A 25,463-nucleotide genomic window follows, 5' to 3' on the forward strand; every position below is an offset into this window, starting at 1 on the left:
CTATGTTACCAGTGTAAAATACCACCACTCCACTGTAATCTGTTGGAATCCAGCACATTAGAATGATGTTACCTCTTCTTCTTCTTCCTCCTCTTCCTCCCCTTCTTCTTCTTCTTCGCCTTCCTGAGGCTTTTTCTTCTTCTCTTTTAGAGCAGGGTCCCATTCTTCACGCTTATAAATTCTTCCTGTCCCTGGATCTTGCTTAAGTCCACTTAGCCTTCTGCTTAAGTCTTTGTCTGGACACTTTCATGGAACACAGAAAAGCCTAAATATTAAATGTCTTAAATGTATTGTATTGTATTGTCTTAGGCTACTTTCACACTAGTGTTCGGAGCGGGTCCGTCTGATGTTTCATCAGACGGATCCGCTCCTATAATGCAGACGTTTGCATCCGTTCAGAATGGATCCGTCTGCATTATAACTTAGAAAAATTTCTAAGTGTGAAAGTAGCCTGAGCGGATCCGTCCAGACTTTACATTGAAAGTCAATGGGGGCGGATCCGTTTGAAGATTGAGCCATATAGTTTCATCTTCAAACGGATCCGTCCCCATTGACTTACATTGTAAGTCTGGACGGATCCGCTTGCCTCCGCACGGCCAGGCGGACACCCGAACGCTGCAAGTAGCGTTCAGGTGTCCGCTCACTGAGCGGAGCGGAGGCTGAACGCTGGCAGACTGATGCATTCTCAGCGGATCCGCATCCACTCAGAATGCATTAGGGCTGGACGGCTGCGTTCGGGGCCGCTTGTGAGCCCCTTCAAACGGAGCTCACGAGCGGACACCCGAACGCAGGTGTGAAAGTAGCCTTAAATGTATTTCATGTAATTAAATGTACTTTATTATTACACTGTTGTGGAGATTTATCAAAATTGGTGTAAAGGAAAACTGGCTTAGTTGCCCATAGCAACCAATAAGATTCCACCTTTCATTTTTTAGAGCTCCTTTGGAAAATTAAAGATGGAATCTCATTGGTTGCCATGGGCAACTAAGCAAGTTTTGATAAATTGCCCCCTGTGTTTCTATACATGAGGACAAGGTGTTAAAAACTAAAAAGGTTGATAAATTATTTAAAAATGTTTTTGTTTGTTCTTTTTATGTATGGAAAAAACATGGGGAATATTTAATACATTATACAGTTTCTATAAGTTTCTGTTTCCATGACGAGCTGAAGTTAGAAAACTAGTGGTACAGACTTATACAAATTTCCCTTCAGAGATCGAAACAGTCAAAGTCCAGAGGGAAAAAAAAACTGGAGAACAAACAGAACACTTACATGGTGCCCTCCCCTTCATCTTTTGGTAAATTTTTTATTTTTTTGCTGAAACCAGAAGTCGTTTCAATGCTCCCATACACTATTTATTATTCATAACTAATCAACGCTACAGTAATCCCGATTATGCAAATCACATCAAGAGACCATGCCGATCAAAGAAAAAGCAAGTCAATAAGCTCCAGTAATTTACCTTGATATTGATGATGACATCAGGTTTTAATGTAAAATTCTTTATTAATTCAATCTGTTCTGGAATCTTTATGAAATCTTCAGAGAGGGATGGAAGCCCACAAAGCACGTAACCTAAAATGTGAATAAAAATGAGAGTAAATACTCCAATATGAATAATTAATGAAGACCACCGTGAGGTGGTACTATACACCAGATAGACTCTGTCATATATTCCCACATGGAGAGGCTGCGGTCAAAGGGGTACACTCCTCCACATTCTCTGGGCATGCCCATCACTCCATACAATATGGAAAGAAGTTTTTGCTCTCGGTTAGGACCTGTTGGGCTACCAGCTTCATTGGCTTCTACTATTCATAGACCTAGATACCATCCCCTACAGCCATCGGCTGGTCATAGCGCATCTCTTCTTTTCTGCTCAGCCCAGCTGAGACCACTCTTCCAGAGCCTTCAGCAGGACTGTGTTTCACAAAAACTCTGTCTCCTTCCCCAGACTGGGGAGCCACACCCAAGTCCAGCAACAGGATTAAATACCATCCCTGGACATGGGCATATTCCAAAATCCCAGACTGAAGCATGGGGAACAGGCACCCACTAAACACATTGCCTGTTCCCAGTAAAAGCCCGCCCCGGACTAGCTGGAGCCAGCTAAGCTAACTGTCTTGGTGTCCACCAACTAACTTGGTGGCCACCTATATCTAGGGCCTTTACTCCATCAAGGCCGTCCCCTTGGTGACACGCTCCTGGTGCAAACACCCCTTTTTCATGCTTCCCCGAGACTTTACTGCACCGATCACTAGTCACATTGCCACACCTGCAAAGAGTGTTTTTTGTTTGACCTTATGTGTGAATAAACACGAACATTTGAATTACGAACTTGTACTTTGCCTCTGTACTGCACCCGCTTATCCCAACTACCAGAGCGAATCCCCACAATTGGTGGAGGATGCGGGCAAGTGCAGTGAGGCTGGCATGAAGGCCGAAATATTTGTCTTACATCAAACCAGCAAGATTACAACCCGTGTCTCTCGACAAAATGGAAGCTGTCATGAAAGCCCTCGTGGAGCCTAACTTGCAACAGCGGGAGGCTAATAAGCAGCAGGAAACCAACCACCTGCTATTGCAACATGTGATGGCTTTACAAGCGGCATCCCAGAGCGTCCACAATGCCCGAATAGCGGTCCGTGCGCGATCCCTAAGATGACCCCCTCGGACGATGTCGAGACCTAGTGGCGGTGTTCGAAAAGGTGGCCGTGAGGGAGAAACTACCCCGAGATCAGTGGGCTGAGGTCGTCGCTCCGTTCCTGGCTTACGAACCCAGCAGGTGTTTTTCGACTTACCAGATGATCAAGCGGCCGATTAGAGGGTGAGATTCTGGCAAGACTGGGGGTGAATGTGTTGGTCCGGGCCCAGCAGGTGCATCAGTGGGAGTTTAACCCGGCTGAACCCGCGAGACCTCATTTTTATGATCTGTTACATCGGTTGCAAAAATGGCTGCAGTCTGACGTGCTGAGTTCCACTGCTATGCTGGACCGTCTGTTGGCTGATGTATTCTGGAGGGCTTTGCCGTACCCTCTCCAGCACTGGATCGGCCAGGTGTCTCCTGGTAATGCCCTTGAGATGGTCGACCTGGTGGAGCGCTATGAGGCTACCAGGACTCTACAGGGGGGTTCTTTTGGGAGGGGGGCAGTCAAACCCTGGAAATCTCCACCCCAGACCCGGCGACTGGTGCCAGCAAAACCCGCCCGGGATATAGCCCCTACAGACCTAGCTCCGATAGTCTGTTGGCGGTGTCAGGAGCCTGGACACATAAGGGCCGACTGTCCCCATCGTGGCGAATCCATGGATACTAACTATGGCTACCGCCACTCCTTGTATGCCAAAAAGCTGTGTGCAACTGGTACCCTGGTGCAGCTCGCCGAGTATACTGGCCGAAAGTTGGGGTCGTGTGCATCCATGGAGACTTAAAGGACTATCCCTCCGCCCTGGTCTCTCTGTCCACGGAGGCCGGCAGGTGGACCCACGAGGTGGCTGGCACCACCAATTTACTTTATCAACTTATAATTGGGAGAGACTTCCTGTGTTTCCCGGCACTGTGGCCTGATACTAAAGTTACCGATACCCTTGAGAGTGGTGTAACCCCAGTAGAGTGGCATTGCTCAGGGGGAGGCCAGAACCCTGGGATCCTGAGACCGAAGGGCCAGCAGTAGGGGTGGCCGCCACTTCGGTGGAAGAGGGGAAGACAACCCCGCTGAGTGTAATGGTGGGAGACGTGGAGGATTTGCCACCGGGTCCTGAGTTGGCAGACCTCAACGTCTCTGGGGAAAATTTCAGTACAGCACAGGACCGGGACCCAACGCTATCTCTCGGGCCTGGGAAAATGTTGTAATAGTTGATGGTGAACCTCAACAACCGGGGGCCGAGTCGATGTTTCCCCGTTTTGTGGTTCATCAGTAGATGCTGTATCGGTTAACCAACTACAGGGTGAGCATGTTGAACAGCTGGTGGTGCCCAAGGCGTATCGCAAGCTCGTGTTGGAGCTAGCCCACCAACATGTTCTTGGGGGAAACCTGGGACGGCAGAAAACGCAGGACCGGATACTACAGCGGTTTTACTGGCCCAGTGTGTTCAGAGAGGTGGAAGAATTTTGTAAGTCTTGCCCAACCTGCCAGATAACTAGCCCCCAGCCACATTTCCGTAGTCCCCTGGTACCTCTCACGATTATTGAGGTTCTGTTCGAGGGAATCGCTATGGATCTCATAGGCCCAGTACCGAAGTCCGCTAGAGGGCACCAACACATCTTGGTCGTCCTGGACGATGCCACTCGGTACCTGCGACATACATCGGCCAAACTCATAGCTAAGGAGTTAATGGTGATGTTTTTCCAAGTGGGGCTACCTAAAGAGGTTCTGACCGACCAAGGGACCCCTTTTATGTCAAAGGTCATGAGGGAACTCTGTAAATTACTGAACACAAAACAGCTACGGACGTCCGTTTATCATCCTCAAACGGATGGCCTGGTAGAAAGGTTTAATTAAACATTAAAAAACATGATCAAAAGAGTGGTGTCTAAGGATGGGAGGGATTGGGACCTTCTTCTGCCCTATCTCATATTTGCAGTGCGAGAGGTGCCCCAGGCTTCTACTGGGTTTTCGCCCTTCGAACTGCTATATAGTCGACATCCTCGCGGTCTGTTGGACAACAACCCACACCGTTTAAAAGTGTAATTGAATATGTCACCCAGATGCAAGAGCGTATAGAGACAGTGTTGCTGCTTGTTAGGGAACATATGGAGGCAGCCCAGAGTAGGGTCTATAATCGGCAGGCTCGGTTCCGGATCTTTAACCCGGGAGATCGGGTTTTGGTTCTGGTACCGACGGTCGACAGTAAGTTCCTGGCTAGGTGGTAGGGACCCTATGAAGTACTCGAAAAAGTTGGTGAGGTAAACTACAAGGTACACCAGCCAGGGTGGCGAAAGCTGGAGCAGGTGTACCATGTGAATTTACTCAAACCTTGGAAAGATAGGGAGACCATCCAACATGACATTGTCACTGAGCCTCAGGCCAGAGTCTGGTTGAAACCATACCAGGTATCCGAGGCTCGGCGACAAGCCATCTCGGAAGAAGTGCAGCTGATGCTACAACTAGACGTCATTGAAGAGTCCAAAGTGAATGGGCCAGTCCAATAGTCTTGATTCCCAAGCCAGACGGGACGTTACGGTTCTGTAATGATTTCCGCAAGCTAAATGAGATTTCCAAATTTGATGCATATCCCATGCCTGGGGTGGATGAGTTTATTGAGAGGTTAGGCCAAGCCCGGTATTTTTCTGTTTTGGACCTCACCAAAGGGTACTGGCAGGTACCCTTAACGGAGGGTGCCAAAGAGAAAACTGCCTTCATCACACCAGAGGGGCTGTATCGGTATAAGGTGTTACCCTTTGGACTGCATGGCGCCCCCGCCAACTTTCAACGGCTCATGGACATTGTGCTGCGTCCATACCGTCGGTACGCTTTGGCTTACCTGGACGATATTGTCATCAACAATACCGACTGGGAAAGTCACCTACTCCAGGTACAGGCTGTAGTGGACTCCCTTCAAAAGGCCGGACTAACAGCTAACCCAAAAAAATGTGTGATAGGGTTAGAGGAGACTAAATACCTAGGGTATGTCATTGGGCGCGGAGTCATCAAACCCCAAATGAATAAAATAGAGGCGATACGGAATTGGCCCCGACCTGTCACTACTAGGCAAGTAAAGTCGTTCCTAGGAATGGTGGAATATTATATGAGGTTTGTCCCCCACTTTGCTACGGTGGCCGCACCCTTGACAGGGCTCTTGAAGGGACGCAAGTCAGTGATGGTTCACTGGGATGATCAGGTGGAAAAGGCTTTCTCCACTTTGAAGTCGGCTCTGGGTGGGTCCCCGGTTTTGGTGACGCCCGACTTCAAAAGGGAGTTTATAGTACAGACCGATGCCTCCAAAGTAGGCCTTGGTGCTGTACTGTCTCAGGAAGTCAACGGGGAGGAGCATCCCGTTGTCTTCCTCAGCCGTAAGCTTACCCCAGGCAAGACCAGGTACAGTATAGTGGAGAGAGAGTGCCTGGCTATCAAGTGGGCACTAGAATCTCTCCGCTACTATTTGTTGGGGAGAAAGTTCCGCCTGGTGACTGACCACTCCCCTCTCAAATGGATGAGCCAGGCCAAAGACAGAAATGCCCGTGTCACCCAGTGGTTTCTCTCTTTACAGAACTTTAAGTTTTCAGTGGAACACAGGGCAGGCTGGTTACAGGGAAACGCGGATGCCCTGTTCCGGGTATACTGCCTAGCGGGTGTTTACCCCCTCAGGGTTGAACAAAGGGGGGAAGGTATGTAGGAAGGTACAAGGGGTCGTCATTGATGGTAGGTATGTGTCATCGAGGTTCCTGGCCTCGGTGAAGTATAAGGCCGGTATTTTAATGTGTCAGCGGCAGCTAATGCTGATTGACACTTTTGCTATTTAGTATGGCTGTAAATAGCTGATTCGGGACGGCTCTTATTGGGAGTAGTCAAAGTGCTTGGTGGGTGACTACTCCCCACATTGCAGGCCGTGTTTTGACAGCACCTGCATCAGCAGCAGAAAACGCCCTGTGTGTTGTGATCTGAGCCCTGTGCTGGGCTGAAAAGCTGAGACCCCTGTGTTGGGAGAGCAGGCCACCTAAAGCCTGTATTTAGACTGCTGGAGGCAGAACTGCCGACAAGGTGACGTTTTTGTTATGCATGAACTTTCTACTCGGTGTGAACAAACACCAACCCTGCAAAGAGTGTTTTTTGTTTGACCTTATGTGTGAATAAACACAGACATTTGAATTACGAACTTGTACTTTGCCTCTGTACTGCAACCGCTTATCCCAACTACCAGAGCGAATCCCCACACCATTAAAAGCTGCCACACATCACTGTTTTCCGGTATTACTTATTACACAGAAAAAAGAAACATGTAAAAACGGCATCAAAACAGCAGTTTGTGAGCTTATATACGTTACCATGGTGGGCCACTTCTGCAGAATTTATCTTGTTCACTATAAGCTGTATTATGAGTTCATCTTGTATGCTCTGACCCTTGTAAAGTAGTTCTTGAATCTGCACAGAAAGAAGTCACATACGGTACAATAAAATGCCCATTAAGATTAGGATAACAACAAAGCAGAGCTATACTGTCTCCAAGTTTTCCTTTTTATGAAAAATGAGAGTCTCATGTCTCTCATAAAAAATATGAAACACAATAATGCTTTTTTTATCCAACAAATACACAGCACCAACCATAATGCCTTCATCTGTTTCCCGCTTAATGTGCTCATTAATCAGTTCTTTGGCTAGAAAATTATAAATGACAAAAAATAAGGCATTAGTGGTAAAGTATTTTTTAAACCTACGGTATACACTGCGTGCAGAATTATTAGGCAAATGAGTATTTTGACCACATCATCCTCTTTATGCATGTTGTCTTACTCCAAGCTGTATAGGCTCGAAAGCCTACTACCAATTAAGCATATTAGGTGATGTGCATCTCTGTAATGAGAAGGGGTGTGGTCTAATGACATCAACACCCTATATTAGGTGTACATAATTATTAGGCAACTTCCTTTCCTTTGGCAAAATGGGTCAAAAGAAGGACTTGACAGGCTCAGAAAAGTCTAAAATAGTGAGATATCTTGCAGAGGGATGCAGCACTCTTAAAATTGCAAAGCTTCTGAAGCGTGATCATCGAACAATCAAGCGTTTCATTCAAAATAGTCAACAGGGTCGCAAGAAGCGTGTGGAAAAACCAAGGCGCAAAATAACTGCCCATGAACTGAGAAAAGTCAAGCGTGCAGCTGCCAAGATGCCACTTGCCACCAGTTTGGCCATATTTCAGAGCTGCAACATCACTGGAGTGCCCAAAAGCACAAGGTGTGCAATACTCAGAGACATGGCCAAGGTAAGAAAGGCTGAAAGACGACCACCACTGAACAAGACACACAAGCTGAAACGTCAAGACTGATTTTTCTAAGGTTTTATGGACTGATGAAATGAGAGTGAGTCTTGATGGGCCAGATGGATGGGCCCGTGGCTGGATTGGTAAAGGGCAGAGAGCTCCAGTCCGACTCAGACGCCAGCAAGGTGGAGGTGGAGTACTGGTTTGGGCTGGTATCATCAAAGATGAGCTTGTGGGGCCTTTTCGGGTTGAGGATGGAGTCAAGCTCAACTCCCAGTCCTACTGCCAGTTTCTGGAAGACACCTTTTTCAAGCAGTGGTACAGGAAGAAGTCTGCATCCTTCAAGAAAAACATGATTTTCATGCAGGACAATGCTCCATCACACGCGTCCAAGTACTCCACAGCGTGGCTGGCAAGAAAGGGTATAAAAGAAGAAAATCTAATGACATGGCCTCCTTGTTCACCTGATCTGAACCCCATTGAGAACCTGTGGTCCATCATCAAATGTGAGATTTACAAGGAGGGAAAACAGTACACGCAATGTTGATGGTGAACAGATCAAAACACTGACAGAATCCATGGATGGCAGGCTTTTGAGTGTCCTTGCAAAGAAAGGTGGCTATATTGGTCACTGATTTGTTTTTGTTTTGTTTTTGAATGTCAGAAATGTATATTTGTGAATGTTGAGATGTTATATTGGTTTCACTGGTAAAAATAAATAATTGAAATGGGTATATATTTGTTTTTTGTTAAGTTGCCTAATAATTATGCACAGTAATAGTCACCTGCACACACAGATATCCCCCTAAAATTGCTAAAACTAAAAACAAACTAAAATCTACTTCCAAAAATATTCAGCTTTGATATTAATGAGTTTTTTGGGTTCATTGAGAACATGGTTGTTGTTCAATAATAAAATTAATCCTCAAAAATACAACTTGCCTAATAATTCTGCACTCCCTATATATCATGAACACTTTTCAAATCAGAATAAATGTGAAAGAAGAGCCACTTTACAATCATTCTAAAGTCTTTTTTCTGTTCTGCAAAGTAATAGCTAGACTTTATAGTAAGGTTCTTTTAAAGGCAATATCCCATAATTAATCTAAAAAAATTAAAATCAGACATCATGTAGTACATGGCAGTCTTTTTATGACAAAGCTAGTACCAGCCCTGTACCTCATATGGGTCCAGAGATCTCCACATAAATTTTTCAAATTGTTCTCCTAGATTTATTTCCAGCTGGCAGCTGAGTGGATGTAACCTTAGACTGCCTGTAGAGGTAATGCACACATTTTTGGCTTATGGACTACATAGCAATTTTGAGTAGGTGTAACGGCCTAAGGTCCCTAGTCACACAAGAGAGAGATAGATTCCAAGTCTGTTGATGGTCTGAAGCCCGCAGTGGGCATTGTAGAACCATATTTTGAGAGAATAATGCACCACCAGGCTTGAAGTAATACATAAAGGGTGCATGTGGATGTGGCCCATGGAGTTAATTCTTCTTGTTTATGCAGGAGCAGGATCACCACTAGTGATGAGCGGCAGGGGCAATATTCAAATTCGTGATATTTCGCGAATATTTGGGTGAATATTCGCCATATATTCGAGAATTCGTTATCTCCAGTCATTATTTTCTTGATTGCGGAAATCGGCAATTGAAAAATTAACGATAAAAACTCGCTATCAACACTACTCCTAAAGTCAAAGATATTTCCGCCTTCTCATTGGCCCACAAGCTAGAAGCTGGGAGAGATCATGTGTACTGATTTAAAAAAAAATCTCGAATATTCAAAATTACGAATATATATCACTATATTCAAAATATTTGCGAATTCTCGATGTGCCGATATTTGCAATACAAATTTGCAATTCGAATATTCGGGATCAACACTAATCACCACTCAATTGGAAACTGACATTGTGCATTAAGAAAGCCCTGTCTCATTATGGTTCTCCTGTATTCGGCATCACTATGAATGCTCTTGGCTGTATGGACTGGAGTTCCATTTTAAGGTTTGTTTGATATATTTTTTTTAATACTTGAAATTACACACAGAAAAACATTACCTTCAATAAAAATGCAGTTCCATGACTGTGAAAGCTTCTTCCCAAGAGTAGCCTTTCCCGTACCCTAGAAGAGAAAGCATTGTATGAGGGCTTATTTTGTGCTTTCAAAGGGCACCATTTTATATTGCATATGATGTAGTGTGAAGCTGTAATTTTTTTTAAAATGGGGTGTAACTCTCCACTAACAACAGTGATTTGACAAACATGTCATTGTAATTGTACCTGAGACTTTATGTTTTGTGTTTTTACTTGTCTACCTACTGTTACCTTCACCCCTCCCTCCTACCCCTGGTCTTTTCTGTCTCCCCCCCCCACCCTTCCCCTCCCCTCATGTATCAATAATGTTACCTCAAGCTATATTTGGTCAATACCACTCTGATCATTGGCTTGATTAACTTTGTATTTACTACCTTGAAACATTCAATAAAAACTATTGAAATAAATGGGGTGTAACTGGAAAAAAAGCAATTCTGCAATAGTTTTATGGGTTGAGTTTTTACAGCCTTCCCGATGCAATAAAACTGACATGTTAACTCCATTCTCTGGGACCGCATGATTACAGTGATATCACCTTTTTACAATTTTTCTTGTGTTTTAATACTTAAAAAAAACTTTGATAAAAAGTAACTTTTTCTTTGTATCACCATATTCTGACCTCCATAACCTTTTTAATATTTAACTCTGCAGAGCTGTGTAAGGGCTTTTTTTTTTGTAGGGCAATCTGTAACCTTCAGTGATATCAATATAGTGATTTTGGGATGTGTATGACTTTTTGATCTCTTTATTCGATTTTTTTGGGAGGTGAAACGACCGATAAACAGCGAATCGGCCATCTCAATTTCTTTTCCATTACGCTGTTTACCATACCAGATAAATATTTTTCTATTTTAATAGTATGGGCATTTTGGAATGCAGTGATACTAATGAGCTTTATTTTTTTATTGTTTACTTTTGTTTTTAAATTGTGGAAAGGGGGTGATTTGAAAATGGATTTTTTTTAATATTTTTTAAAACTTTTTATTTATACACTTTCACATGCGATCGTCTGATCGCTTCTCCCATAAACTGCAATGATTTGACATTGCAGCTTATGGGAGATTGAGTCTGATCCTGATAGTAACTTCACTATGGCAGGCCTTGACACCTTCAGAAGGCTTCAGACTGCCGTAGCAACCAAACGACTCTCTCGATCTTGGAGCTGGGATGCTGTTCGGTCCCTGGGAGCACAGGTCTTCCAGGGAAAGACTGCTCAGATGCCATGGTCACATGATCGGCGTTATCACTGATCACGCACTCTTCTTCTTGTTGTCTACCAAAATGCCTCAACCATTAAAATTGTATGGGGGAGGAATGGAAGGAGGTGGGGGAGGAATGGAAGGAGGGACTAGAACAGTTCAGAAGGAAAGGTGTAGGGTAAAAAATATACATAAACCTCTCAAATGTATGTATACTAATGCCAGAAGCCTGACTAATAAAACTGGGGAGCTGGAATTAGTGATGTGTGAGGAGGACTATGACATAGTGGGAATAACTGAGACATGGCTGGATGATAGCTATGACTGGGCAGTTAATGTACAAGGTTACAGTCTGTTTAGAAAGGATTGTCAAAACCGGAGAGGGGGAGGGGTTTGCCTTTATGTAAAGTCTTGTCTAAAGCCCACACTCTGTGAAGATATAAGTGAGGGACATGAACATGTGGAGTCACTGTGGGTAGAGATACATGGAGCTAAAAACAACAATTACTAATAGGAGTTTACTATAAACCACCTAATATACCAGAGTCCACAGAAAATCTACTACTAAACGAGATAGACGAGGCGGCAAATCATAATGAGGTGGTTATTATGGGGGACTTCAACTACCCAGATATAGACTGGGAAACTGAAACTTGTATATCTCATAAAGGAAACAGGTTCTTGGCAATAACCAAAGACAATTACCTCTCCCAACTGGTTCAGGACCCGACTAGAGGGACGGCCATACTGGACTTAGTATTAACCAATAGACCTGACAGAACAACAGACGTGCAGGTTGGGGGACACCTGGGAAATAGTGACCATAAAGTAATAACCTTCCAATTATCATTCAAAAGAGCGTTTCTAATTGATGTGCATGCATTTCAATATATCTATCTGGGATTTGTTTGCTACTATACTGTAACTGGAATTACCCATAACTTTGTCTTAAGCGACCTAAATGTATGACTGTGTGATACTGCATATGACATGACCTGCCATGTTACTCTTCAATAAAACGAGTTTAAAAAAAAAAAAAGAGCATTTCTACAGGGAGGAACAAAAATATCAAAATTCAAAAAAGCTAAATTTAGCCAACTAAGAGAGGCCATAGGCCTAACTAACTGGGACAAAGTCCTCAAAAATAAAAATACAGCCACAAAATGGGATATCTTTAAAAGCATCCTAAAATCTCATTGTGAGAGGTACATACCGTATGGGAATAAAAGGTTAAGGAACAAAATTAGGGTTATTCACTTTAGAAAAAAGACGACTGAGGGGAGATCTAATTACTATGTATAAATATATCAGGGGTCAGTACAGAGATCTCTCCCATCATCTATTTATCCCCAGGACTGTGACGAGGGGACATCGTCTGCGTCTGGAGGAAAGAAGGTTTGTACACAAACATAGAAGAGGATTCTTTACGGTAAGAGCAGTGAGACTATGGAACTCTCTGCCTGAGGAGGTGGTGATGGGGAGTACAATAAAGGAATTCAAGAGGGGCTTGGATGTATTTCTGGAGCGTAATAATATTACAGGATGTAGCTACTAGAGAGGGGTCGTTGATCCAGGGAGTTATTCTGATTGCCTGATTGGAGTCGGGAAGGAATTTTTAATCCCCTAAAGTGAGGGAAATTGGCTTCTACCTCACAGTTTTTTTTTTTGCCTTCCTCTGGATTAACTTGCAGGAAGACAGGCCGAACTGGATGGACAAATGTCTTTTTTCGTCCTTATGTACTTATGCACTATGTTATTTATCCTGAACGGTGAATGTCATAAAAGGAAAAAAATGGCTGATTCAGTCTTCACCTCCCAAAAAACTTATTAAAAATGATCAAAAAGCCAACTGGTATCAATAAAAACTACAGATTGCAATGCAAAAAAATTAGCCCTCACACAGCTTTGCAGAAGTAAAATATAAAAAAAAATATGGGGGTAAAAATATGGAGATACAAATAAAAAAAAGAGTTATTTTTTTAAACATATTAAACCACAAAAAAAACTATAAAAATGTGGTACTGCTGTAATCGTACTAACCCACAGAATGGAGTGAACATATCATTCTTACAGCATAGTGAACACCTGTAAAACTGTGGCAAAATTTTAGTTTTTTTTTTAATTCCACCCCATTTGGAATTTTTTTTTTCAGCCTCCCATTACATCGTATGCAATATTGAATGGTGCTAGTAGAAAGTAAAGCTTGTCATGCAAAAACAAGCCCTCATACATCTATGTGAATGGAAAAGTTAAAGGCGGTTAAAGGTATATTATCAAACACAGGGCTGAGTCATGGTATCGAAGCATGCGCTGTTATTAATTCTGTCTTTGTTTTGAGCAACAGGGGTCTCTTTGTTGCTTTATGTTCACCTAGTAACTGTGCATCTGAAATGGGTTTGGTTATTGTATGGCCGGTTGATTTGGGTGGAGTCACTGAACCTTTATATATCCAGACCTCAAGCCATTGTGGTTCCGTTCCATATATTTTCAACTTTTTTCTGGGATCTGTAGTTCCACGATTGTATCTTGTTCTGGTCTAGTCTGTTTTCAAGATTTGTTTGTTGGTGTGCTCCTGGATTGTCCTGGCGGATTTGCTGTCTTGAATTCAGAAAGGTCAGTTGAGTATTGCTCCATTCACTGTCATTCTATTCCATACATCTACCATCCATTCCATTTGTAAATCACCCCTTCTTCTGTGACACTGAACATTTGGTTCCTGTCATCCACCAGTAAGTTTAAGAGTCTTGTTTTCGTCCAGTATTGATAAATGCTTCATAAATGTGGTTTTGTGACAGTCCGTTTTTTGTGTAAGTCAACGCTTATATAAGTTCTGGGGGTACTTGAGTACAAAAAGCCATTCTTAGGACTAAGGATGGGTGACTGCTATAGGTAAAGTCCATTTCTGCGGTCTGGTGTACAACCACAGCTGTTACATTCTTAGGTCTTATGCACATAACAAACCACAGATACGCAAAATATGGATACCAGCCCTGTGTATGGATACCAGTCTATCGGTGTGCTGTCCGCATTTTTTGCAGCCCCATTGAAATAATAGGTAAAAAATGTAAACTGAATGTGGAAAAAAAGACAGATGTGTGCATGAGGCCTTAGATATGCTGTCTCTGATTTCTGTCTATCTGATCTTTTAATACTCTAGCAATGTTCCTGTCCCTCCATGTCTTTTCAGCAGAAAACAGACAGCAGTATATTATCTCCAGTAAATACTGTATGAATTGCAGTGCAGTAAGAAATTAAGAATATTTCATATGAGCATACCCATAGAATTCCATACGACACCCCAGTACCATATATTAATAAAAAGAAAAATTAAATACTTAGAAAACATATCTAAACATGAAATGAGAAAATTTACTGGTAAAAGGTAAATGAAAGTAGATGATAGATCAATCAAGCAGATATTAGTATAGAAAAGTTGTATAGAGGCCTTACTGGCTTTCCAACGATAAGAAAGCAGGTTGGCTTGGACATAAGAAATGCTTTTTCTGTTTCATTTTCTTCAAAGGTATCCGCAAGTGGAGGAATATGAACGTTCTCTCTCTCAGCCATGGCAAACTCCTACAAAGTTAGCAAAAATGTTTATAAGTAAATGAGCTTAAATACTTGACATCAATAAATGTACTTCCTCTCTAGTTTACCTGGTAAATGGCATGTTTAAAGAGGACCTTTCATCACAATAAAAAATCTAAACTAAGCATACAGACATGGAGAGCGGCGCCCAGGGATCTTCCTGCACTTACTATTATCCCTGGGCGCCGCTCCGTTCTCCCGGTATAGGCTCTGGAGGCTATACCGGGAGAACGGAGCGGCGCCCAGGGATAATAGTAAGTGCAGGAAGATCCCTTGGCGCCGCTCTCCATGTCTGTATACTTAGTTTAGATTTTTTATTGTAGTGAAAGGTCCTCTTTAACCTCTTAAGGACCTTGCTATTTTTCACCTTAAAGGATAACTGTCATATTTTCATTAAAACAAAAATCAATTATAGCATATGTTACTGCTGCAGCAGCATTATGCATAAAGCAATCTTTAGTTTCTTCACTTTACCACTGTTTTCTTTGAGTTTTCCCCTTAGTTACGGCTGTTTTGAATCATGAGGATCTTCTCAAGATGGCTCCTCTGCCAGTTCTCTGAGGCCAAAACTGCATTCCCTCAGGTCACATACACACTTGCTGTTGCCACCAGCTCCCTGCCAGCCAATCCGATTGGATTACTGAGACACACGCCTCCTCACTCTGAATCCTAATGCAGGCATGCAGTGTGAAGGACCGCCTCTCTGTCTTCCTAGCTGGAGACAGATGAGCCATAGCAACGGTCTTTTAAGGGAGCAGTGGAAAGGGACAGGAGACATTAATAAAAGCTGTTATTATAAGGTAATTACAGATCTTTTGGCAATCATTGACAGACTAACTCAGGTACACATGCCGAGCTCTAATAAACCAGCAAATAAAAAAAATATGACAGTTATTCTTTAAAGGGAACCTGTCACCGGGATTTTGTGTATAGAGCTGAGGACATGTGTTGCTAGATGGCCGCTAGCACATCCGCAATACTCAGTCCCCATAGCTCTATGTGCTTTTATTGTGTAAAAAAAATTATTTGATCCATATGCAAATTAACCTGAGAAGTGTTCTGTACGTGAGATGAGTCCAGCGTGAAGGAGCCCAGCACCGCCCCGCATCCACAGAATCTCCTCCTTGCTCCCCGACGTCAGAAAGCCAGAACGTCGTAATCTTGCGATTCTCGAGCTAGTACATGCACAGTGTCCTCATAGTGTCCTCATCGCGAGATTATGGCGCTCTGGCTTCCTGACGCCAGGGAGCAAGGAGGAGATTCGGAGGATGCAAGGCGGTGCTGGCCTCAGAATTTCACTTTTTTGGCAGATCTTCCATTTTATGCCATTTTTTCCAGTAACAAAGCAAGGGTTAACAGCCAAACAAAACTCAATATTTATTACCCTGATTCTGTAGTTTACAGAAACACCCCATATGTGGTCGTAAACTGCTGTACGGGCACAAAGCAGGGCGCAGAAGGAAAGGAACGCCATATGGTTTTTGGAGGACAGATTTCACTGGGATAATTTTAAGTTGCCATGTCACATTTGAAGACTCCATAGTAGAAACTCCAAAAAAGTCACCACATTTCGGAAAATACACCCCTCAAGGTAGGTGTGGGCGATATAAACGATATACGATATTATCGTCATAAATTCGGGCAACGGTATAGATTTTAGCTATATCGCCATATCGCGATAGATGACCACGGAGCGGTAGTGAAGCTGTCGTGCGACCAGTGGCACGGCGTTGTCCTAGCCTAATACTTTCTCTTCTTTTATGATTCACTGGCTATTCACTGGTAATCCTGGCTGCGACCAGTGTTGCAGTGCAGCCTTAGGCCCCTTTCACACGAGCGAGTGCAATGCCTGATGCGAACGCATAGCACCCGCACTGAATCCTGACCCATTCATTTCAATGGGGCTGTGTACATGAGTATTATTTTTCACGCATCAGTTGTGCGTTGCGTGAAAATCGCAGCATGTTCTATATTATGCGATTTTCACGCAACGCTGGCTCCATAGAAGTGAATGGAGCTGCGTGAAAATCGCATCCACAAGCAAGTGCGGATGCGATGCGTCTTTCACGGATGGTTGCTAAGAGATGTTGTTTGTATACTTTCAGTTTTTTATCACGTGTGTGCAAAACGCATTAAATCGCATTGCACCTGCACGATAAAAACTGAACGCGATCGCAAACAAAACTGAATCTACTTGCTTGCGAAATCGCGCATTTTTCACTGAACGCATCCGGACCTATTCCGCTCACGCTCGTCTGCAAGGGGCCTTAGGGTTCAGCTACATGTCAAACTTTAGCTAATGTGCCCAAGGATCGCATTGTAGCAGTGCTAGCATAGAAGTGATAGTGATCGCTGGGGTGCCAAGTGCTAAAACCCCAGCCATCCAAAGAATGGAGGTCTCTATGTAAATGGTGGGATAGTGCACATCCGTGACCACCACTCCATTCACTTCAAGAAGACTTTGACAGCACTTTGCTCTATGTATGAGGAATCTTTTCATGTAATAGCTGAAGGAGATACATTTTCTTTGTTGTCTCTATTGCAGATCCATGTGGTATAGATTCTTAAAAGGGAAAACATGGCTGTATCCTTGCAGAAACAGCACCACACCTCTCCAAAGGTTGTGTCTGGTATTGCAACTCAACTTCAATAGAGTAGAGCTATGGGAATATGGTTCTTCAGGGGGGCACCATACAGTTGGGCAATACGAATTTAACAAACAATAAGTACAAGAACTAACAGTCCTGGAGGAGATGTGCCAGTGACTGATCTGTATTCTATGCATTCTAGCTTTTTACCAGGAAATGTGGGCACTTGTGGTTACCACTGTTATAGGGATACCGTGCGTGGCACTGTCTGTGATAACTCCTCATAGGTTACCATTCACACTATTCCTATAAATCGTGTAATACCGTGCGTCGCACTGTCTGTGACAACTCCTCATAGGTTACCATTCACACTATTCCTATAGATCGTGTAATACTATGCGTGGCACTATATGTGACGATTCCTCACAGGTTACCATTCACACTATTCCTATAGATCGTGTGATACTGTGCGTGGCACTATTGGTGACTACTACTCACAGGTTACCATTCACACTATTCCTATAGATCGTGTAATACTGTGCGTGGCACTATCGGTGACAACTCCTCATAGGTTACCATTCACACTATTCCTATAGATCGTGTAATACTATGCGTGGCACTATATGTGACGATTCCTCACAGGTTACCATTCACACTATTCCTATAGATCGTGTGATACTGTGCGTGGCACTATTGGTGACTACTACTCACAGGTTACCATTCACACTATTCCTATAGATCGTGTAATACTGTGCGTGGCACTATCGGTGACAACTACTCACAGTTAACCATTCACACTATTCCTATAGATCATGTAATACTGTGCGTGGCACTATCGGTGACAACTACTCACAGTTTACCATTCACACTATTCCTATAGATCATGTAATACTGTGCGTAGCACTATCGGTGACAACTCCTCACAGGTTACCATTCACACTATTCCTATAGATCATGTAATACTGTGCGTGGCACTGTTTGTGACAACTACTCACAGGTTACCATTCACACTATTCCTATAGATCGTGTAATACTGTGCGTGGCACTGTCTGTGACAACTCCTCACAGGTTACCATTCACACTATTCCTATAGATCGTGTAATACTGTGCGTGGCACTATCGGTGACAACTACTCACAGTTTACCATTCACACTATTCCTATAGATCGTGTAATACTATGCGTGGCACTATCGGTGACAACCACAGGTTACCATTCACACTATTCCTATAGATCGTGTAATACTATGCGTGGCACTATCGGTGACAACCACAGGTTACCATTCACACTATTCCTATAGATCGTGTAATACTGTGCGTGGCACTATTGGTGACAACTACTCACAGGTTACCATTCACACTATTCCTATAGATTGTGTAATACTATGCGTGGCACTATCGGTGACAACCACAGGTTACCATTCACACTATTCCTATAGATCGTGTAATACTGTGCGTGGCACTATTGGTGACAACTCCTCATAGGTTACCATTCACACTATTCCTATAAATCGTGTAATACTGTGCGTGGCACTATCGGTGACAACTCCTCATAGGTTACCATTCACACTATTCCTATAGATCGTGTAATACTGTGCGTGGCACTATTGGTGACAACTACTCACAGGTTACCATTCACACTATTCCTATATATCGTGCAATACTATGCGTGGCACTATTGGTGACAACTACTCACAGGTTACCATTCACACTATTCCTATAGATCGTGTAATACTGTGCGTGGCACTATCGGTGACAACTCCTCATAGGTTACCATTCACACTATTCCTATAGATCGTGTAATACTGTGCGTGGCACTGTTTGTGACGACTCCTCATAGGTTACCGTTCACACTATTCCTATAGATCGTGTAATACTGTGCGTGGCACTGTTTGTGACGACTCCTCATAGGTTACCGTTCACACTATTCCTATAGATCGTGTAATACTGTGCGTGGCACTATCGGTGACAACTCCTCACAGGTTACCATTCACACTATTCCTATAAATAATAATATCGTGTACTGGAAAGCACTGATCTGAACACATCAGATCCCAGGACATAGTTTATAGCAGTGTCCTGGTCTAGCAATCACTAGAAGCGCTCAGTACAGTCCCGATGGTGACACGTTTGTCCACATCCTGCCCCCCAGCTCTTTTGAGGCACAGTTGCACCCACTAGCCCTATTTTGTGCTGAACAGGGGGTCTACAGATGAGCAGCATATACTCACACATCAGCTCCCCTCACTCTCTCTCCTCTGTGGCTCTGCACTGATTTGTGTACAACCCCCGCCATCTCCATGGCGACTGTCCCGCCCACTCCAAACCATCCTGTCTGCCGGTCACGTGAGGCGCGCTGCCTTGTGCCATATAGGACACAGCAGGGCATGGTTTTTGGCGGAAAAATACTGAATATGGTTTCGGTCTTTATCGCCAAAAATTAGCTAGCGCGTTATTCTCCAGTCTGACTGACTTAAAAAAAAAAACAAAAAAAAAAAAAACGAGCGCTGAAGAATGCATTCGGCTTTCAGGATGCCTACAACGCCACAGCGGCAGAACGTGTGACGTCATTACGCCGCGACGTCTCACGTGCCTCGGCCAAGGGGAGCTGACCATCTCGTCAGGTAAATAAACAGCTGGTGCTCTTTGACGAGGTGAAGTGGGGCTAGTTGATGACAGGCAGTTGTGTTGTCTCAGGCGCATACCTTGGAGGTGTTTGCAGGTGGTGCACGCTGTTCTGGAGTTATATGTGGCCGGTGCACTCTGTTATGGAGGTTTTTGCAGCAGTTGCATGGTGTTATGGGGGTATTTGCGGCTGGTGAACGCCGTTATGACAGTATTTCCAGCAGTTGCACACTTATGGAGGAATATGTGGCTGGTGCACCATGTTATGGGGTATTTGTGGCAGTTGAACAATGTTATGGAGGTATATGTGGCTGGTGCATATTAACGGAGGCAGGGGCGTAGTAGCTAATGGCTCATGGGCCCTGGTGCAAGAGTTCAGCTTGGCGCCCCCCTTCCCTCATTGCTTTGTGACCAGGGGCCGGAAGCAGAAGGCCTTCGTGCTGCCCGAGGCAAAAATTTTAACGCCACCCCCTTGAGCCAGAGGTATAACTTGACCAGCATGCACTTTATATAATACTGATGTCTTATGCACCACAAGGGTCTTTGGGCCCCCTCAGGCTCCTGGGCCCGGTAGCGACTGCTACCTCTGCACCCCCTATAGTTACGCCCCTGAACGGAGGTGTATATGTGGATGGTGCACGCCGTTATGACGGTCTTTGCGGCTGTGGTGCTCACTGGGGGTCATTTACTATGATGGCTACACATTTTTGGGCATAAAAAGTAGAAAGATCATGATATTATTATTTTTTTTTAAACAGTTTTGTTTCATGGGTGTTTTTGCTCTGTGGAGTGGTCTGAGCATGGCGGGGTCTGGGCTTTAGTCCCCGGCAGATTCACTAATATTTTTTTACAGCCTTAACCGCCTCACGTCCGCCCATAGGATATAAACGTCCTATGGGTGGACGTCTATTTCTGACAGCACGTTTTAAAACGTCCTGTCAGAAATAGCAGCTGCACGCTAATCGTGCAGCTGCTGATCGGGTTGCCCGCTGTCAGTGACAGCAGGGCAACTCAGAGATAAGGCAGGGACAGTTCCCAGGTGTCCCTGCCTTCACGATCGCTGCAGACACAGCGCTCACCGAGCGCTGTGTCTGCAGAGCAGGAAGCGCTGTGCGCTTCCTGTTCCGGCCCGGCGGTCATGTGACCGCCGGGACCGGAGAGTGCAGGGGCTGTGTGAGGTCTCTCAGAGACCTCGATCAGCCCTGCTGTGAGACTGTACAGCGCAGGATTGCTGCTGTACAGCCTCTATAGGGGTGCATTTCCACTGTAACTGGGGCTACTATGTCAGCCCCAGTTACAGGAGAAATCAACAGTGAAAAAAAAAAAAAAAAGTGAAGTAAATGTCCCACAGAGGTCTTGTATGACCTTATGGGGGACGAAAAGTAAGGAATAAAAATAGAAAAAATAAAATAAAATAGACATATTTAGTATTGCCGCGTCCGTAAAAACCAGCTCTATAAAAATATCACATGACCTAACCCCTCGGGTGAACACCGTAAAAAATAAATAAAAAAAACTGTCAAAACAAGCAATTTTTGTCACCTTGCATCACAAAAGGTGCAACACCAAGTGATCAAAAACGTGTATGTCCCACAAAATGGTACCAATAAAGCCGTCACCTCATCCCGCAAAAAATGAGCCCCTACATAAGAAAATCTCTCAAAAAATAAAAAAAAACTATAGCTCTTAGAACATGGAGACACTAAAACATCATTTTTTTGGTTTCAAAAATGCTATTATTGTGTTAAAGTGAAACAAATAAAAAAAAGTATACATATTAGGTATTGCCGCGTCCGTAAAAACCAGCTCTATAAAAATATCACATGACCTAACCCCTCGGGTGAACACCGTAAAAAATAAATAAAAAAAACTGTGTCAAAACAAGCAATTTTTGTCACCTTGCATCACAAAAGGTGCAACACCAAGTGATCAAAAACGCGTATGTCCCACAAAATAGTACCAATAAAACCGTCACCTCATCCCGCAAAAAATGAGCCCCTACATAAGAAAATCTCTCAAAAAATAAAAAAACTATAGCTCTCAGAACATGGACACATTAAAACATAATTTTTTGGTTTCAAAAATGCTATTATTGTGTAAAACTTTAATAAATGAGAAAAAGTATACATATTAGGTATCGCCACGTCCGTAACAATCTGCTCTATAAAAATGTCACTTGACTGAACCCCTCAGGTGAACGCTGTAAAAATAAATAAATAGAAACTGTGCTAAAACAACCAATTTTTTGGTCACCTTGCCCCATAAAGTGTTATAATGAATGATCAAAAAATCATATGTACCCAAAAATAGTACTAATAAAACTGGCACCTTATCCCCTAGTTTCCAAAATGGGGTCACTTCTTGGGAGTTTCTACTGTAAGGGTGCATCAGGGGGCTTCAAATGGGACATGGCATCTAAAAACCATGTGGAGTTCCTTTCCTTCTGCGCCCTGCCGTGTGCCCATACAGCAGTTTACGACCACATGTGGGGTGTTTTTGTAAACCGCAGAATCTGGGTAATAAATATTGAGTTTTGTTTGGCTGTTAACCATCGATGTGTTAAAGAAAAAAATTGATTAAAATGGAAAATCTGCCAAAAAAGTGAAATTTAAAAATTTGATCTCCATTTTCCTTTAATTCTTGTGGAACGCCTAAAGGGTTAACAAAGTTTGTAAAATCGGTTTTGAATACCTTGAGGGGTGTAGTTTCTACAATGGGGTCATTTATGGGGGTATCCACTATGTAGGCCCCACAAAGTGACTTCAGACCTGAACTGGTCCTTATAAAGTGGGTTTTGGCAATTTTCTTAAAAATTTGAAGAATTGCTTCTAAACTTCTAAGCCTTCTAACGTCCTAAAAAAATAAAATGACATTTCCAAAATGATGCCAACATAAAGTAGACATATGGGAAATGTTAAATAATTATTTTATGAGGTATCACTTTCTGTTTTGAAAGCAGAGAAATTGAAATTTAGAAAATTGCAAATTTTTCAAATTTTTGGGTAAATTTGGGATTTTTTCATAAATAAAGGTGAAATATTTTGACTCAAATTTATGACTATCATGAAGTACAATGTGTCACGAGAAAACAATCTCTGAATGACTTGGATAAATAAAGGTGTTCCAAAGTTATTACCACATAAAGTGAGATATGTCAGTTTTGCAAAATTTGGCCTGGTCAGGAAGGGGGCAAAGGGCCCAGATGGGAAGTGGTTAAATGCAGGTTGAAAACTGGTGTAAAATGCCTGTCTTAGATAAATGACCCTGACTGACTTTGCAGCTCACATTTTTTTTATTTTTTATAATTGTATATTTATTTAAATAGAGCAGAAATGAAAATACACTTTTACAATAGAATAATGCACAAAAGTACAAAGTAAGGATGAAACATGAAATGCATCACATACATATTGAATGAGCGTTTGTATCACTTGATAATTGTCAGTGATGGAAAATGAGAGACCGAGCAGAAATAAAGCAATAAAGTGATCTAATGGAGACTGTCTATTTGTAATCAGTCCAAAGAAGGACTACTAAGCAGTGTATCCTAAACAAAAAGACATCAGGTAGTAGCGGGAGAGCCTTAAAGAGGACCTTTCACTAGAATAGAAAATCTAAACTAAGTATACAGACATGGAGAGCGGCGCCCAGGGATCTCCCTGCACTTACTGTTATACCTGGGCGCCGCTCCATTCTCCCGGTATAGCCTCCGGTATCTTCATATGTTTGGCTCCACCCAGTTGAGCCTGCTGGCGTCTCCTTCTCCCATGCTGTAGCGCTGGCCAATCGCAGCGCTCAGCTCATAGCCTGAGAGTTTTTTTTTCTCTCAGGCTATGAGCTGAGCGCTGCGATTGGCCAGCGCTACAGCCTGGGAGAAAGAGACGCCGGCAGGCTCAACTGGGTGGAGCCAAACATATGAAGATACCGGAGGCTATACCGGGAGAATGGAGCGGCGCCCAGGTATAACAGTAAGTGCAGGGAGATCTCTGGGCGCCGCTCTCCATGTCTGTATACTTAGTTTCGATTTTCTATTCTACTGAAAGGTCCTCTTTAAAGACCCAAAAGCCCGGAGCTTCTCAGCCAATAATGCTTAACCTAACAAATACAAAGACATAATGGGGGGACAGGGTCTTTCTACCTGCATCCAGACAGAGTATGGGTGCAAGGAAGCCCAGACTGTAACAGAACGTAGTTGGGCCGCCCAGTAATATTTGGACAGATCTGGGACCCCTAGACCGCCCTGGTTCCTACTAGATAGAAGGACCGACCGTGGGATTCTATGCCGCTATCCCGCCCATATGAATCTAAGGAGGTGAGATTGAGTGAGGTAAGGTCTCAAAAAAATACAGACGATTGGGCAAGATCGTCATTTTAGTCGCAGCAATACGCCCCATGAGAGAGAGTGGGAGAGGATGCCACTTATCTAGAAGACCCCCTAATCTCAGCATATATACGTGGGAAATTAGCTTTGTAAAGCTCCCCATATCGGGGAGTGAGGTCAACACCCAAATATCGCAGTGAGTCCGTCTTCCAATGGAAAGGAAAGTTAACCCCGAGAGAGCCCAGGGCCGTATGATAAAGATTAAGAGAGAGGGCCTCAGTTTTATGGGTGTTAACCTTATACCCTGAGAGTCGACCAAACTCCTGTAGGATGGAGTGGAGGTTTGGTAGGGAAATGTGAAGCTTGGTAAGGAGGATATTGTCTGCATATAGCGATAGCTTAAACTCCCTGTCCTTGACCATAACACCTCTGATGTCTGGGCAAGCCTTGATCTTGGCCGCCAGGGGTTCGATACACATGGCAAAAAATAGGGGAGATAAAGGGCAACCATGCCTCGTTCCATTAGCAATGCGTATGGGTCGAGATTGAGCATGAGGTAGTCTGATCGTCACTGTGGGGGAGGAGTATAGGCTATGAATGGCCCTGACTAAGGGATCAGAAAGGCCGTAAAGCCTGCAGGGTAGCAAAGAGGAAAGGCCAAACTAAACGGTCGAATGCCTTTTCCGCATCTAAACTAAGAAGTAATGCCTCCTCACCCGGGCGAGATATGACATCTATCAAGTCAATGTTTCTTCGTGTGTTGTTGGCCCCCTGACGGCCCGGGACAAATCCCACCTGGTCTTTATGAATTAGGGAGGGGAGAAAGACGTTTAGTCGGGAAGCTAGGGCTTTGGTGTAAATCTTAAGGTCTGAGTTAAGTAGGGCAATGGGCCTATAGTGATGGCATTCGTGAGGATCTTTCCCAGGTTTCGGAACCATCGTGAGATACGAGTGAGACATTGGGGCAGGTACTGCGTTGCCTGCTTGAAAATGATTGAATAGGGTTACTAAGTGAGGGATTAGTTCAGTCCTAAAGGTCTTATAATATTTGTACAAAAAGCCGTCAGGCCCTGGGGATTTACCCTCAGGTAGATGTTCCACCAGCTCCCCAATCTCTTCCGGCGT

At 43.6% G+C, this 25,463-nt stretch overlaps 2 protein-coding genes across 3 annotated transcripts in view; one reads left to right on the top strand and one right to left on the bottom strand.

The window, feature by feature from the left end:
• AK9 (adenylate kinase 9) overlaps positions 1–19,700 on the bottom strand; it is a 132,957-nt gene extending 113,257 nt beyond the window's left edge. The window contains exons 1-7 of the mRNA XM_040428864.1: positions 19,624–19,700; positions 14,670–14,795; positions 9,985–10,048; positions 7,260–7,312; positions 6,983–7,079; positions 1,463–1,575; positions 73–243 (exon numbers count right to left, since the gene is read on the bottom strand). Coding sequence (XP_040284798.1) covers positions 73–243; positions 1,463–1,575; positions 6,983–7,079; positions 7,260–7,312; positions 9,985–10,048; positions 14,670–14,786 — 615 coding nt within the window. The 5' untranslated portion in view covers positions 14,787–14,795; positions 19,624–19,700. The remainder of the gene's footprint in view (positions 1–72; positions 244–1,462; positions 1,576–6,982; positions 7,080–7,259; positions 7,313–9,984; positions 10,049–14,669; positions 14,796–19,623) is intronic.
• A 217-nt stretch (positions 19,701–19,917) lies between these two features.
• Positions 19,918–25,463, top strand: part of FIG4 (FIG4 phosphoinositide 5-phosphatase) — a 534,658-nt gene continuing 529,112 nt past the window's right edge. For both annotated transcript variants that reach the window (XM_040428862.1, XM_040428863.1), the window contains exon 1: positions 19,918–20,016. The gene's annotated coding sequence lies outside the window, so the exon portion shown is untranslated. The remainder of the gene's footprint in view (positions 20,017–25,463) is intronic.

The sequence above is a fragment of the Bufo bufo genome, chromosome 4 (genome assembly GCF_905171765.1).
Source record: "Bufo bufo chromosome 4, aBufBuf1.1, whole genome shotgun sequence".
NCBI lineage: Eukaryota > Metazoa > Chordata > Amphibia > Anura > Bufonidae > Bufo > Bufo bufo.